At 35.4% G+C, this 17,107-nt stretch overlaps 1 protein-coding gene across 2 annotated transcripts in view; it reads right to left on the bottom strand.

Moving 5' to 3' along the window:
* Positions 1-6,085: 6,085 nt before the first annotated feature.
* The window catches only part of path (solute carrier family 36 member pathetic), a 186,242-nt gene continuing 175,220 nt past the window's right edge, over positions 6,086-17,107 (bottom strand). For both annotated transcript variants that reach the window (XM_069832233.1, XM_069832232.1), the window contains exons 9-10: positions 14,575-14,741; positions 6,086-11,534 (exon numbers count right to left, since the gene is read on the bottom strand). In XM_069832233.1, coding sequence (XP_069688334.1) covers positions 11,278-11,534; positions 14,575-14,741 — 424 coding nt within the window. In that variant the 3' untranslated portion in view covers positions 6,086-11,277. The remainder of the gene's footprint in view (positions 11,535-14,574; positions 14,742-17,107) is intronic.

The raw sequence follows: 17,107 nt of genomic DNA, 5'->3' as shown, positions 1-17,107 counted from the left end.
AATTAATTGAGTGAATTGAATCAACCGCTGCTGTCGCTGTACCGACACCAGAATGCGCAATGTTCGGATCTGATGTAATTCGAGAAATCGCGAGAAACAGATGAGGATAGAAAATAAACTAGAAAGTTCTGGTGGATGTCTGAATTGGAAGTGAAAAAGTTTGTGGAGTAACGTGCCGAAGAAAATTTTATGTAACATTGTTAATATAAGCATCTCTGAAGTGAGTTTTGTCTTAACAGTATTTCCTGTTTATGCTAGAGTGAATAGTTACTGTTGACTTGCTGTCTTATGACTAAAATCTGAATGTTGAAATTGAAGGGAGCGAATATAACCTCACAATGTTCATACTCCATTTTTTGAAGTTGAAATTGTCATAATCAGTTCACATAATACGATAATTGTTTAACGTACGAAGTAGACTTGTAATTCTAGCCGCTCTGTTCTTTTAGGCAATTATGATTATTCCAATTCGCTGCTTTACGTGTGGTAAGGTGATTGGAAATAAATGGGAAGCTTATTTGGGACTACTACAGGCAGAATATACTGAAGGGTATGTAAATTCTTTATTTTATGGCTTTTTCTTTGTTGATTTGATAATGCTCCAGAAAAACTGCACCCAAGAAGGTATAGTGTACTGTATAAAGAATTATCCTTTGGTGCACTGTAACCATGGAAACGAGTAAACATTCATAATGAGCTGGTTGCGTAATATGTTTTAAACTTTTAATAGAATCTTACTGGATTAGATGCATTATTTTAAAACCCTACTATAATAATAAGTGTCAGTTCATTTAAATTTGCGACATCATTTATTTTCTTCAAATTCCAATTCATTCGACAGAGATGCTCTAGACGCGCTGGGCTTGAAGCGGTACTGCTGTCGTCGGATGCTGTTGGGGCACGTCGATCTCATCGAGAAGCTTCTTAACTACGCTCCACTTGAGAAATAAATTGCTGACATTCAGTCTATTTGGAAAAAGACTAAGGAGGTACGTGGTTTTGATAGAAATATACTCTAACGTGAATATGTTCACTTGAAACAGGGTAGTGTAGTTTGGACAAATGAGATTCTGTCTAGTAGCAAGATAGCAAACTACCACAGCTACTGAATTGTGATAGAACCATGGTTGGGAAGTTCAAAATTATTCTTGTAGCAGTACTAACGAAACCATTATTAGTTATTCCGTGAAGTACCCCATACACATTTTTTATTTATCTGTTTTACTTACTGTTTATTATATGCTTACTGATATGTAATTTCCATATGTACATATTTTATGGTTATTTTCTATTCCAAAATTATTTAGAATAATGCGTATTATGGAGTTCCCGGGTAGCTCAGTTGGCAGAGCGCTGGTACATTCAACCAGAGGTCCCGGGATCGATACCCGGCCCCGGAACAACTTTTCCCTTGAAATTATTGAAATCTGCTTTACAGGAAGCTTTACCTGAAAGACTAGATTTGCGTGTTAAATTATCTTTGCACCACAAACATGCTCTCTGGGCCATTTGATCGTATTTTAATTATTTGGATACAATAGCAATTAAGAAATATGTTGTAGGAATTATCCTTGCACCAAAATGTATGCTCCTGGACCAAAATGATCGTATTTTAATTATTTACACACAGTAGCAATTAAGAAACATGTTACACGAGGCCTACAAGCCACAAGTTTTACTGAAGATGTTGCTTTTATAATTATTATTATCTGGTATGGAGTACTGTGTAGGCGTACTATACGAATTTGTTACCACATCATTAATGTTTTAATCAACAAAATGGAGACTATGGAAATTTAAAAAGAAAGCTCAGTTGGTAGAGCAGCTGGCTACAGACTGGAAGTCCGGGGTTCGATCCCAGGTGGTGACAGGATTTTTTCTCGTTGCCAAACTTTCAGAACGGCCCCGAGGTTCACTCAGCCTCCTATAAAATTGAGTACCGGGTCTTTCCCGGGGGTAAAAGGCGGTCAGAGCGTGGTGCCGACCACACCACCTCATTCTAGTGCCGAGGTCATGGAAAGCATGGGGCTCTACCTCCATGCCCCCCAAGTGCCTTCATGGCATGTTACGGGGATACCTTTTTTTTTACCTTTTTAATAACAAATTAAAACCGCCACTGTTTGCCCAACACAGTGATGTTTATTTCTATCTCAAATATTATTATTCATCACACTTAAAAAATGGAAGTGACTTTTGAATGATCCTGTGTTTTTGTTTCACAATAATTTGAATATCGAATATCAACAGAAATAGACGGAATTGTAATATGAGTAACATAAGTAACATGATCAGTATCATTTAACAGGAAAATATAGTAAAGACAGTTTGAGTCCACATCAAAGGAAGTTTGACAATGTGAAGTCTTGGCTATAGCTAAGTTTTGCTTCATCAGAATATTTTATTGAACTTATGTAAATTTAGTTATTCTCGATGGTTTGGCAGATACCATGCTAACCACTGGAGCCAGGTTCAAAGTTTTGTGGATAACAGCTTTTAAAGGGCAATGAATCCATTGGCATGACTTCCTCTGGGAAGGAAGTAAAGCAGAGAGGCCATCATAGATTTACAGCTCGTAAGAACCTTCTCTCTGGCAGTGGGTTCCAGGCAATATTTGCCAATCATGTCTCTGTCATTCTGAAAACAGTTGAAAGCACATCGTTAAAAAATATCTTGTTAAGTTTTTGGTATTAGAACCAAACCAACCATCATTCAGTGACGTTTCTTCTGTCATGGGCTGTCTTCTCATGATTTTCTTTGTCTTGTTCAGTTTCTTTTATATTAGACTCTTTTCTAGCATGTGTCATATGTTTCTTTCTTTTATACAGGATGTTAGGGGTTTGCGTGCACAAATTTAACAGATAGTTCTTTGTATGAAATAGAAATAGAATACTTCTAATGAAATATTTTTCTATAACGTATAGTTCAACCAATAAAAAATAGTATGGAAAGTTTCGTTGCCGATGTTTTCATATCTCTTTAAAATTTTAAGGTTTACTACGAATGTAGTGATCAATACTAAAAAGATGAACAATTTATGCCTTTGTGTTTTTTTACATAAAGTGAACTGTTTATTCACAAATTAATACCACGTACAATACTAGTGATTTAGTTACACGGAATATACAGATAATAAAATTTGGGCATTAATTTGTGAATATGGGAAATCCCTGTTATTATTCGGGTGAGAAGCTTTTGCCATCCAGTCTACTCTCAAAACACCTAAAAGAATTTATAAAACAATTATATTACCGGTTTTTCTGTATGGTTGTGAAACTTGGACTCTCACTTTGAGAGAGGAACAGAAGTTAAGGGTGTTCGAGAATAAGGTGCTTAGGAAAATATGTGGGACTAAGAGAGATGAATGGATAAAGTTACACAACGCAGAGCTGCACGCATTGTATTCTTCACCTGACATAATTAGGAACATTAAATCCAGACGTTTGAGATGGGCAGGGCATGTAGCACATATGGGCGAATCCAGAAATGCATATAGAGTGTTAGTTGGGAGGCCGGAGGGGAAAATATATTTGGGGAGGCCGAGACGTAGATGGGAGGATAATATTAAAATGGATTTGAAGGAGGTGGGATATGATGATAGAAACTGGGTTAATCTTGCTGAGGAAAGGGACTGATGGCGGGCTTATGTGAGGGCGGCAATGAACCTCCAGGTTCCTTAAAGCCATAAGTAAATAAATAAGGAAGCATAAACGAGCAAAATTGTATTTAACTTTTTTGTTTGAAATATCTCAAAGATTAACCCCCTGAAATTAATGACATTACTTAATGTTCACCATGTATATATATTTACTCTGGTTGAGTTAAGGCTGTGAGGCATTCTCTTCCACACCACGAGATATATAATACAGATACAAGAAAATGTGACCTCTAAATAGTTGTAAACTTTATGAATCAGTGATACTAAAGGTACATATGTACTGGTATTAAAGAGACACAATTGCTAATTATGGAAGAATAGAATATTGTTTTATGCATTCATTTATTCTGTCGTAAATTGCAGCCATGACTTACACACTTAATTTTATTTTGCTTTCAGAGAAAAATTCTGGGGTGACGAACACTTGTGTAAAAGAGAGAGAAAAGGGGGATGTTATGGAATGTATTGGTGGTGTAAACAAAGCTGTGTTTGTTGTGAATTGTGAGATACATAGGGAGTTGTCTGTAAATAATACATTTAAAAATGAATTATGTCTTACAAATTGAATCTAGAATTACAAACACACAGCAGGTAATAACTTAATAAGTCAGCTGTTTATGTTAAAATGTGATTTGTACTGTCTAAAAATGTCTGTGTAAGATACAATTATCAAAATACATTTTATACGAGAAAATAAAGCATTTATCATTCAGCGTTGTATATTTCCCATATGCTTATTTAAAAAAAATCACGATGCCTTGACTTACAACAAGGTGCAGTGCCATTTACACCACATTCTGAAAGGAGCCCACACAGTGGTGGACATCTTCTCTCTGCTGAGAAACATGTGACATATGCCTTGATATAAAATCTGGATTGTACTTCTAAGGAAAATCGGCATACCGTTAAGTTACATTCAAATTCAGATGGACAATGTTTAGCTCTCATTAAACCTGCTAAGATTAAGTATGTAATTGAAAGCTCTCCAAGAAAGGAGTCTATTAGACTAAAATGTTTTCTTGGAAACATAATATAATTCGTCATATCAACTATCAGTATAATTCACAGAGTCTCTATTGTTGTAAATGTGATTGTTTACATCTTCTGGTATATTTTTCCAATGGTTAAGTATATTTTTTTCTGGCTATGTTGGTACTACTGGTGTTTTAATTATATACTGCAGAAGATATTCTCCCACGGCCTGCAAGACGACTGGACATGAACGAAATTGAAAATCTGTGATCTATACTGAAGAAGAAAGTGGACAAAAAGAGGCTTACAACATAACATGGACTCATTTAAGCACTGTCTGATATCTGGCTAAATGATGCTGATATTCAAAGAAGGTGTCAAACTTTGGTTTCCAGCATCCCTGACAAAATCAACGTGTTAATAAAAAATAAGGGAATGTTCACAAAATATTAGTAACCTCAAGACTCAATTTTCTGTTCATTATATCTGTGCAAAATACATTTTTGTTCATTATTTCTACCGATAAATACAGCTTCGTTGCACATATAATTAATTTAGTCTGATAATTTGTCCACATCTGTATTTTGATACTAATTAGCTGTGTAGGCCTAGAGAAGTTCAATTTCTGTATTCAAGCGACATATCTTGCATAAGATATTCTCTTAAGAAATAATGTCTAAAACAATAAAAGGAAATACTAGATTCATGATATTTTTAACTAGGGATATACATGGAGAATTTTCCACTTTATTCTGAGAGCTAAAACAAAATTTCGTTCTGTAGCGCTTCGTTGCATTTTAATTATTACCTGATGTTTCCATTAATTTACTTATTTCACTTCAAGCATTACCATGAGAATAATTATTACAGTAGTACTTTTGTGTTTTGTCATACGACTACGAATATTTCTGAACAAAATGTATTAATTTCCCTTCATTCATATTATTAAATTGTAATTTTCTGTATAGCCTACATTCTATTTCAGCATTAAGTTTCAATAAACAAAATTACGCTTTCAAAAATGGATATGGCTCATTTGTTTTTTCACAAAGGCTTCACGAAAACATACGATCATACCCAAAACAGGATATTCTGTTTTGGCAGTGGACTAAATATTCTAGCTCAAGAATTCTATTAAGTTCGATTCGACGCGTCGCTTTCTGCTATCTTCCATTTAAATACACTGCGAAGAGAGATTCTGTTCGATTCGATTCTGCTAAGTGGAAGCAGGCCTTTATGCTGCATCGGTAAATCAGCACATGAGCAAAACAGTAAATTTGTAATCTCAAAAGTGTATTCTCTCCTACAAGACTAAAGAGTGTGTAAGCCAATATTTTCTACCCATTGCTCGAACACCTCTGAAATTGACACTCTTTGTATGTCTGAAATGTTTGCACTAATCAGTCTGAAAAATCCACTGAATCTTATACAACACAAAAATAGTGAAAGAAAATAACGTTATTTGTTGTGTACATAAGAATAATTTATTTAAACATTTGCGTACATAATATGCAGTTGTATACAAAAGATTTTCTCAACTGAATAGTTCAGTAAAAAAGTGAGCTAACCCACACAAGCAATTTCTACACTCTTTTGTCACTTTTCAGCAACTTCTCCTAGACAACATACGTCTTTTGTTTGTTTTTTGTGTTACTAGTTTTATGTTCACTGGAAAATATTTTGAAGTGGAAATAACATTTTAGCAGAAGTTTCAGTTTCTTGTTTGCACAGAGGTGAATTAGCCCATTCTTTGACTGGACTGGACAGTTGATGTTGTTGTGGTGATTGTCTTCACAGTATTATTTTCTTTAAGGACGAATTTTTACAAACTTTTTTTAAGTAAATAGGATAATGAAAGATGTTCAGATTCTGAAGGTTATTGATTGCTGTTGCTAAGGAGACTTTTATGCCACTTCTTGCACTAGTCATTTTCTGTGTTGCATGAACAATGCTTCTAATTTACTATTGCAAAATGGCGGAATTTAATATATTTTGTTTGCATACACCATGACTTATTAATTTTCACCATTGTGGTGAACTGGTGCAATTAACACGATTCTTGCTGCAAGCGTACATCTTTTGCTAGGTTAGTTTAGGTTAAGTTAACTTAAAATTTGGCGCTTTATAACTATCACTTATATAAGGTTCGTTCCAACAAGTCAGGAACCGTCCGTAACCATCGTGAGCATGCGCAGTACAGAAAAAAGCATTCCAACACAATCCGAACCAGTCCTGAACCGGAAACATGTACTGCAGTCGGGCGTTCCAACAAGCTTTTGACACGAGTTCGGAATGGTCAGAAGTAGTCAGTGGATTGAGGCATGTACGGAAGAGTATGGAAGACACTCATGCGCATAAGCTCACCAACGTCTCCTGGATACTGAAGAAAGACATGCTCGACTGTTCACATCAATGAGGTTAAGATGAAAAGTAACAGTGCAGACGAATAATAAAACTAGGGATTCAATTTAAATTTTCGCCAAAAAGAAAGGGAATGGAAATTATTTGGGTATTGAAATAGTTAATTACAATTTCAACGTGCAGCTTTGATTGAAAGTATAATAAATAACGTACATACATTAATAATTAAAAAAAAAAAAAAAAGAACTATTTTTAGATGAAAATCCCCCAGTACACGACATTGAATTATCGGAATTCTTGCCTTCCATATTTTTTGTCATCTTTTTATAGAAAATGATCGAAATTCTATTTTCTGCAATTAGAATGCAAAGATGATCACAGTTATAGCATCTCTGGATTTAGTACATAACGATCCGCGAAAGCGTTCCAACAGCGTCCAGTCCAGTTTCAATCCCATAGCAGATGCTCAACTAGCGCATGGCATAAGATGGTACAGGAACCGTACATGAACTGATCCATGAACCGCTTGTTGGAACAAACCTATTGAAGGTATTTTTACTATTTAAATGTACATGTAAAACTTGTTACAATAAAAACTATGTTAATTTCTTGTTATACGTACTAATATGAGTATTTTCTTGTTCTGCATGTAAGCAAAGTTAGTATGTAATATAATTTTCTCTCTTTCTTTCATTATTTCCACTAAATAATTTAATCGTAACTTTTTTTACATTCAGAAGCACGAAAATATTTATTAAAACTTTAAATATTGTTCATAACTACAAAAACTTTCATTCCACAGTTGTTTCCTTCACAAATACACACAGATGGTTCGTGCAAGAAGGACATAATCACCTGTTCACTTGTAAAGGCATTCAGAAAGATTTATTATTTTTGTTTTGGAAGTGCAAGCTATTAGTGTGGCTTTTACTAGTGTTAATGTTATTTACGGAAGTATTCCATTCTTAGAAGACTGTAGAGAAGTCGACAAGGCTATTGTTTTATTTCAAATAGCTTGCAGTATGATTTTCGTTTATTTCAAACAAACAAGAAAATACCTCCAGCAAAATTTCTACTAATTTGACACTTACAATTTTGTGCTCAAATTTGGTGTTTAGAGTATAGCTTGAATTTTATTTTGCTTACTGATTTTTGGGAGACAGTTTGTTGCAATAGCCTTGTCTACTTTCGGGTTTTGTGCAAATTTGTGATCTGTTTCATTCTAATATAACAATTTTCCTGTAATATTTGCTCAACCAGCATTTTCAAATACTGTTGTATTTACGTTCATCATAAGAATGCTTTATTTCCTTTGCCCAACGGAAGGAGGAAGATTAAAAGGCCTGAATTGAAAGTATTAACTTGCAGAAACAAAAGACTACCGTATATTGTAGCATAACCTGTTCATGTTTATATTGCTTTAAGTATTTTGCTGCTCAACAAAAGAATGTTTATGAATCAGGTTTCGTATACAAATTAATAATAATATTTACAAATTCAAGACACAATGTACTGTTGACATGCTGGATGGGAAGAGACCAAATAAGTCATTCTAAGCGAGGAAGAAAGCAATAGTGGATTCGATAGTATGAAATAAATATAAATAGAATATAAGAAAATTAACATTTCGCAGATCAGACATCTTTATCTTAGGATGAAAAATTAAGAGTGAGAAAAAAAAGCTGTTCTGCTAATTGAGGCTATGAGTAACAGCATCTTCTCCCTCACCCTGAATTCTTACCTGATAGACTAAGGTTGGTTGAAACTTTGAAATATTATAAACTATGTATTATATTGTTATTAAATACTTTCCCTAAATAGAAATTGCCTAGAAAATATTCCAGTTCAGATTATAAAAAAATTAAATACTGAAAAAATGCATCTTTACACCCCTTATTTTTAAGAGTTTGTTATACAGGGACGACAAAAATAATACCGTTGCTTCTCAAATTTGTTTATTATTATTATTATTATTATTATTATTATTATTATTATTATTATTATTTTTGCTACTGCTGTACAATTTCACATCTGCAGTATAGAATTTAAAACAAGTAATTTTTAAGCCCACTTTGATGGCAATACGATGTGTTTTCACTATAACACACTAAACCAGCGTTTCTCAAACTATGGTCTGCGGACCACCTGTGGTCCTCGAGGTCTGCCCTTGCGGTCCTTAAAAAAAAAAGACAGAAGAAAAAATAAAATTCAAACGAACTGCGTATCACAATATAGCTTAAAATCTCAGAGTTTGGAAATGACACATGACAATCGAATTTCACTTTTTCTCCCAGTACTGACATTTTATGAAATTTCTTACCCTACCCATCTAGCCAATTCCCATTCTACTCTCAGCAACAAAAGAGGATTTAAAGCACTATACACGTGGTGTTTCTCGACATCTTTTCCCTGCACATCTGGCGCTGTGCCTGTAACCCAGCCAGGGACCACCCGAATTCATAACAGAGGACCAAAGTACCGAACCTTAATTCGATTTTAAAATATAAGTATACTGGTATTAAAATATGCTACGAAAATGATAAATTTGCTTTCGAAGGGAACAAGAGTAAGGTGGTCCGCGGAACTGTTCTGACTTTAAAAAGTGGTCCCCACTACAAAAAAAATTTGAGAAACGCTGCACTAAACTATAATAAATAATTAAGAGAAGCAATCGTAATTATTTGAACACAAGACAGTTGTTAGAGTCTGCAAGTGGTCCCGGTGTGGCAGTGCCTATGAGGGCATAGTGCTGCACAGTGAGTTTGTAGGCATGGGTTCTTATTCAAGAATTGTTCACTTGAGAACCCCGAAATTTTAACCAAACTTTCTGGCAGAGGTCTGCATCGGACGTTTTCACTCGAGCACCAAGTAGTTCATAGCATAATCCGATAGATAGCGCACATGCATGATGGGTAAAATTGTCACGAGCGATAAATCCTCGAACGGTATAAGCCGAGCTTTAGACATTCCTTCTCGTTACAGTGATGAACTGTGTAGTAACATCTTAGATGTTTATCATTTCAAAACTTTGCAGTGTTTAACTAACCTCTCCATAGTACAACTACAAAACTTGCTTTAAAATGTAATATAAATGTTGTAGATAAATGTCCCCCCCCCCCCCCCCCCACAGGAGTGATTTTGTTTTTGCCACATCTGATAGATGTTATTGGATGTAAATGTAATTATTATAAACGGAGAACACAATCACGATAATGCAAGAACTGTATCAAGTTTTCTAGTAATAATAATAATTTCTAATTAGTGTATCAATCTTTGCGTCTGTAACAGTTGTGCAGCATGATTATTCGTTTTATTATATTTTCTGTACTAATATTGTTATTAATCTACTGCTATATCAATAATATTTTGTAAAACGTTTCTACATTGTCGCAGTATATAGGCGGAACACTATGTATGGATCTATCATATTATATATGTGGTAAATCAGATATTGAATAATTATTAATTAGCAATAATAACTGTATATCGAAGTTTTTCATACTATTTTATTTATAACTTCATGTTCCTGTTTTGGTACGACTGTTCCATTAAACGTTTGTCATAAATGCAGAAAATAAAGCCTTATTTTTACCGTGTGAGCAAAACATATGTGTATCTTATCTGTCGCCTTCCATACAAGATAAGACATGTCGGTGAGATGACCTTGTACTGTGCTTCTATTTATATCGAGCGCATCACGACTGATCTTATCTCACTCGAGGGTGCGACACTCGACCGAGTTCAAGAGAGCGATTTAACTCCAATGCAGCACTCTGCTTTCTGAACCATTCCTGATTTCTTCTCAGATCAATCTCTAGTCTTGCAGACGAGTACATTTATTTTTATAGTATATGGAAGTAAATTTCGTTTTGAATCACCCTGTATAAATTAAACCTATATTTTTATGGCCAATAGCTCAAGGAATAAATAATAACTGATAAGCTAGCCGCCCCATTCAGCATATCAACTCCGTGGTTTTATACAGCAACTTGTGCTAAGTATATAAAAAGTTACATTCAATATTCGTACAAACACAGGGAGCAGAAAAAAAGATCACCATAGTCTTCATACATGAAACACAGTTACAAACTGAAATGCTGGTTTCTCTCCTCGTGGGCGTCTTCTAACTCGAAGCCCATGTCACAGCTGTTCTCATATCCGAACTCACTCACAAATACGGCGTACTCTTGCTGGAATGCAAGTTCCACCCCCCTCGGTAGCACCAGTGGTTGAATGGAAGTCATACACGGGGTGGGCTTGGTCCTGGCACACGCGCACACACACACACTTCATGACTTCGGGGTGTCCGTGTACAGTTTCGTTATCTCCCTAATGCTGGTGTAGGAACCGAACACGAGTGCCATCAGACCGAATATGGTGACTACGACGTTCTTCCATAGCCTCCACCGGTACGGACCAAGTCCCTTCTCCCAGAAAGTGATGACTTCGATGAACGCAGGAACAATGAGCCCCAGGATGGAAAAGCAGAGGGCACCGATCAGGCTGATGAAGGGGCTGATTGTTGGAACCGCCACTGCTAACACAACTGCAACAGAAAAAGAAAATTAGTAAGGCGTTTCTTTGTCAGGATTGCTGAATTATAGGATGGGATTTTATAAAGTCAGATTCAATTTTGTATGTTTAGAAAATGATCAGTTCTAACTTATAATCCTCAGTTTTTTTTTCATTGTTTAAAGGCTCATTCACAATGAAAATTAAACATAACGTAAGCGTTAACTTAATGTTACAGTAAAAACAAGAAGTCATACCATCATTCACGATGGGAACATAAACATAACCGCAAATATACTTGGTAACCATGGAAACATAACAACGACGCCATTTCCTCATATTCTGTCGTATACTTCAGCGCTCCACGATTGTGTTCTGTTTGCAGATCACGTAAGCATAAGCATGAAAGTCTGGAGTTTGCAAACTTTCATGTTAACGTCTTACGGTAATGTTTATGTCAATGCTTATGTGAATCATTGTGAATGATCCCATTTGGTAGCCTGGGCGCAAACTTCTGTGTTTATGTTACGGTTATGTTTAATTTTCATTGTGAATGGGCCTTAATTCATAATGCATACAGAATCATCGAATATAATGCCTGAGATATCACGACCAGCAAAATAACGGAGCAGAAACGTGACTATTATGTAATAAAATGTGTAGAAAGTCTGCAGCTTTTGTTTTCTGCTTGAGTAAGTCTCAATGTGACCATCATTATTAGCAGTGAGTTTTGTTTCTTGTATAATCTTGATAGCTATGATATTATATTTTTCATTTTATCTCCACATCAAAAAAACCCATGAGTCTAAGATAAGGAATTCTTGGATGCCAGAGAAAGGATATTATCATTGTAAGTGTACACATTTCATTTGAAACATGAATTAAAAATTACAAATCGTTCCACACACATCAAATATGTCAATCTCATGCTAAATATAATTGACAATGAAACTGTTGAGTTACATTTGTTATTAATGGGAAAAAATTCGCTCCAGCGCCGAGGATCGAACCCAGGAACCCCAGTTGTACGTACTGGGTGCTCTAATCACTGAGCTATGCCGAAGTTCAGCCTACCGCACCAGATCGAATCTTTCTCCTTTGGTTATTCTCCCTTAGTGGCCTTACTCCATGTTCGACTTATACAGGGTGAACAATAAATATGGAATATTGCTAATACTGGCTTTTAAGGAACCTGGAGGTTCATTGCCGCCCTCACATAAGCCCGCCATTGGTCCCTATCCTGAGCAAGATTAATCCAGTCTCTATCATCATATCCCACCTCCCTCAAATCCATTTTAATATTATCTTCCCATCGATGTCTCGGCCTCCCCAAAGATCTTTTTCCCTCCGGCCTCCCAACTAACACTCTATATGCATTTCTGGATTCACCCATTTGTGCTACATGCCCTGCCCACCTCAAACGTCTGGATTTAATGTTCCTAATTATGTCAGGTGAAGAATACAATTCGTGCAGTTCTGTGTTGTATAACTTTCTCCATTCTCCTGTAACTTCATCCCTCTTAGCCCCAAATATTTTCCTAAGCACCTTATTCTCAAACACCCTTAACCTATGTTCGTCTCTCAAAGTGAGAGTCCAAGTTTCACAACCATAAAGAACAACCGGTAATATAACTGTTTTATAAATTCTAACTTTTAGATTTTTTGACTATTATGTAATAAAATGTGTAGAAAGTCTCCAGCTTTTATTTTCTGCTTGAGAAAGTCTCAATGTGACCACCATTATTAGCAGTGATTTTTGTTTCTTCTGTACTCTTGATAGCTGCGATATTATACTTTTCATTTTATCTCCACATCAAAAAAACCCACGAGTTTAACATAAGGGATTCTTGGATGGTACAGAAAGGGTATTATCATTGTAAGTGTACACATTTCATTTGAAACATGAAATAAAAATTACAAATCATTCCACACACATCGAATATGTGAATCTCATGCTAATTATAATCGACAATGAAACTATTGAGCTATATTTGTTATTAATGGAAAAAAATTCGCTCCAGCGCCGAGAATCGGACCCAGGACCCCCAGTTCTACGTACTGGGTGCTCTAACCACTGAGCTATGCCAAAGTTCAACCACTGCACCGAATCGAATCTTTCTCCTTTAGTTGGTAACACTGCCTCATAATAGCGCATATAAACAAATTTGTTCATTGTTGAGGCAAAATGCTGCTATAGAGGACAGAAAAGCTTGATTTTCATGTGAACCAGTTGATTATTAATGTGCAACGGCATTTCTGAACGAAGTTTGGTGCAGATCGACCCAGTGGGCCTACTGATTTTAAGGCAAGATTCTTCGCCAGCGGATGCGATTTCATCTGTACCAACTGCAGTTGCTGCAAGCTCTAAAACCAGAGGACAAAGTGCTACGAAGAAGTTTCTGCATAAGTATGCAGACTTTAATTCAGAACAATGAAGAATTTATTCGTTCCATGGTGTTCTCTAACGAAGCCACTTGTCATCTTTTTGGTAAGGTGAACAGGCATAACCTCAGAATCTGGGGGTCAGTAAATCCGCGTATCTACGTGGAACTTGACTATAGGCTTGATGTGTGCCGTGTTACCAAGGGGGGGACATTGTTGAACATCTTTAAGGTAAGGAACTAAACTTTTTGAGTTCCTCTTTCCATTCGTAGTATTTTCATGCGCCTCACATTCATAGAACGTAAATTACATGTGTTCGAAACCGGAAAGGTCTTTTGTAGGAGCCCTGCATTGACATATAATATATTTAAGTCAACAGTCGTCCATTAATAACAAATGGCAACCATCACAGACCAAAACATTAATCTTTACATACTGAGCTACATTTCACACAAATGGCTGAATTAATCATTATAATAGCAGAATAGGCAGCTCACAACAAGCAAATGAGATCATGCATACATGTTACAAACATTCACGCCCATGAATTTCTTTGTGTGGAAATATGTGAAGGACATTGTTTACTCGGAGGAAATCCATAACCTCCATCATCTGAAAGGAAGGATCACTGATGCAGTAGTAGCCCCCATGCTGAAATGTGTGATTTTTCGTGTGGCTCGTGATGTACTTACTGGATGATGAAACCAAGACAGTCCGCACAGCGTACTCAGACAGTAAGGGCTTCTTGGTGAACATTCCCTTGACTGAATTCCAGCCAATCTCCAAGCAGACATAGAACTGGAGGCCATAAGTGCAGAACACAGCGAGTGCGATCAGGATCTTGACAGCCTGCGCGGCACTGAAACAAAAGACAGTTCGATTAGTTAAGCTGCAAACGTTTAAAATAAATTATTTACAGATAAGAACTTCAAAATATAAACCAGAACGACGCCCACAATCATAGTTCATGAGATTATTCTGATTATACCAAATACCTTACTATAATAATACTGGACAGCTGTATACTAGTAGCATTGGCGTGAGTGCGAAATATTGCGGACCTGACATCTAGCGGATGGGGATGGAATTACGTCCACATATACAAATATTAACATAGTGGGATTCGGGCTATTGTTTAAAACGTGAGTTACTAATGTGGAATAATGTATGAAACACTTAAGAAATGTTGAATAGTATTTAATGTAAAATTATTACCTTATATCAGAGCTGCATATTATGAGAATATTGCATACTTCATATTACTTTCCGTAATTATTAATTGTTACATATTTTTTCTTTGCTTTAGTGAGACAAAATCAGTTCTGACATTAGGAATGAATTTACAATAATGCTTTATATACGCATTGCTGACAACTGCAAAGATAAAAATGGTAGTATTCTGATGCTTGTAATAATTATTAGTAAAGGCATGTGGACAACAATAAAACTTAATTTGCTAAAACCTTAAAATTTCCAATATATTTTAACTTCTTTTCATTTATTTGGCCTAAATAAAAAAGCTAATTTTTATTGTTCTATCAACACAGAGACAAAGGCATTAGGCCTAATAACGAATTTTGTTGACTCACATTTTATGTACTGTCGGAAATCGAAAGTACGATTTGGAGCAATTTGTAATGCTGCAATTGTCACAATTATTATAAACAGCACACATACACCCTGACATTTTAACACAGCATTAATTAATAAAACTATTAACTAGCCCAGCAACAATATTCATTGCAGTTGGTTACAGCTTTTTCGCGAGTATCTCCACACCGGCAGGTAGGTAGCAGCACCAGCATCGTTCCCACGCAAAACTGCTAGCTGTCCGGTATTATTATAGTAAGGTATTTGATTATACTCTTTTAGATGTAGCTCATATTTTTTAATCACCAGAGATATTGTTCCAAGGTCTGCTATTCTCAACAGGATTGTCTGATGTTCCCCATTTTGGCGGAACATTTCCTGCCTTTGCTCTCTGACAATACATGATTAGCTTAATTCTTACCTTGTTGTAATAATTAAACTGCAGAATTAGTTTGAAATTGTGCGTTGAGAGTGGGGATGGCTAAGCATTGTTTGTTGCTATGTCAATAACTTCCTCTTGTAATGCTTTTACTATAATTCTGTTGAAGGAAGAAGTAACTAGATTTCTTTTATATAAAGCTTTAAGAGGGCTCAGGGTTGAAATTTCGACATTTTTGTCAGAACTATAAATTTTCATGCTTAAAAATATTCCAATATTTTTTCTTTCATAAAATATAATCAATTTTGTCCTGCAGTCATTTTTAAAGCCCATGCAGGGCAGCATATAGTGCAGGGCTGTTGTAAGGTCGGTGCATGGTGTTACGTTTGCATGTTTTTTTTTTCCTCATTTTCCATTTTATTTACATTTTCATATGTATAAAATGCTGCTTGCATCACAAATTTTGTGGTATCACCTTGGAACTTTCAGAATATGGTCATAACTATATAAGTAATTGAATTTACTCTGGGTTTTACTGTGAATTCTATATTGATGAATTTTTCACGTTTGAGTTACAAAACAAAAAATAGTGAAATAAAAAACTGAGAAGTTAGCTTTGTACTAAAAAAAAAAAAACAGAGCAATTCTTAATTTTCTAAGTTTGTAGTAACCACTGACCAAATTTCAGTTCACAAAAATAAGAATTGAAGACATTATTACAAAACAACCCTTGTCAAAATTGCTATTTTACAGGAAAACAATAAAAAATAAAAGAATAACACATGTCAACTATTTCCGTTCAACTGGTGTTTTATCCTTGTCTCTATTGCACTTGACGTGGGCCGTTTTTGGAGTCTATAAACATTTAAAATTGTAGCAAATATGTCCTTAACTCAATTTCATTAAAAATGACTAGGGCTGTTTTTGTAATAATGTCTTCAATTGCAATGCAAGAAGCACTAGGTCTATATATGAGAAGATACAAAATATAAAATACAGTAGGCTAAATAAAACGGTTTGACCTATGAAGTTCAAATTTGGTACGACAGCACGTGTTATATAACTCTGTGAGTATAGGCCTATGATAAACATGAGTAAGATTGCTTCAAAAATATAGAAATTGAATATTTCAGCTTTAATGCTCCTTTAATTACTAAGAGAAAAGGTTCCAGTTCGGAAATAACCTACTGCTCTCCAACCAGGAGATAAACTGTGAAAGGAATGTCCTTACTATTACGTCATCTATTGGAGCAAAG

The sequence above is a fragment of the Periplaneta americana genome, chromosome 8, assembly GCF_040183065.1.
Source record: "Periplaneta americana isolate PAMFEO1 chromosome 8, P.americana_PAMFEO1_priV1, whole genome shotgun sequence".
Classification (NCBI taxonomy): Eukaryota; Metazoa; Arthropoda; class Insecta; order Blattodea; family Blattidae; genus Periplaneta; species Periplaneta americana.
Note: the sequence above shows the minus strand (reverse complement) of the source record. Positions and strands in the feature narration are given on the sequence as shown.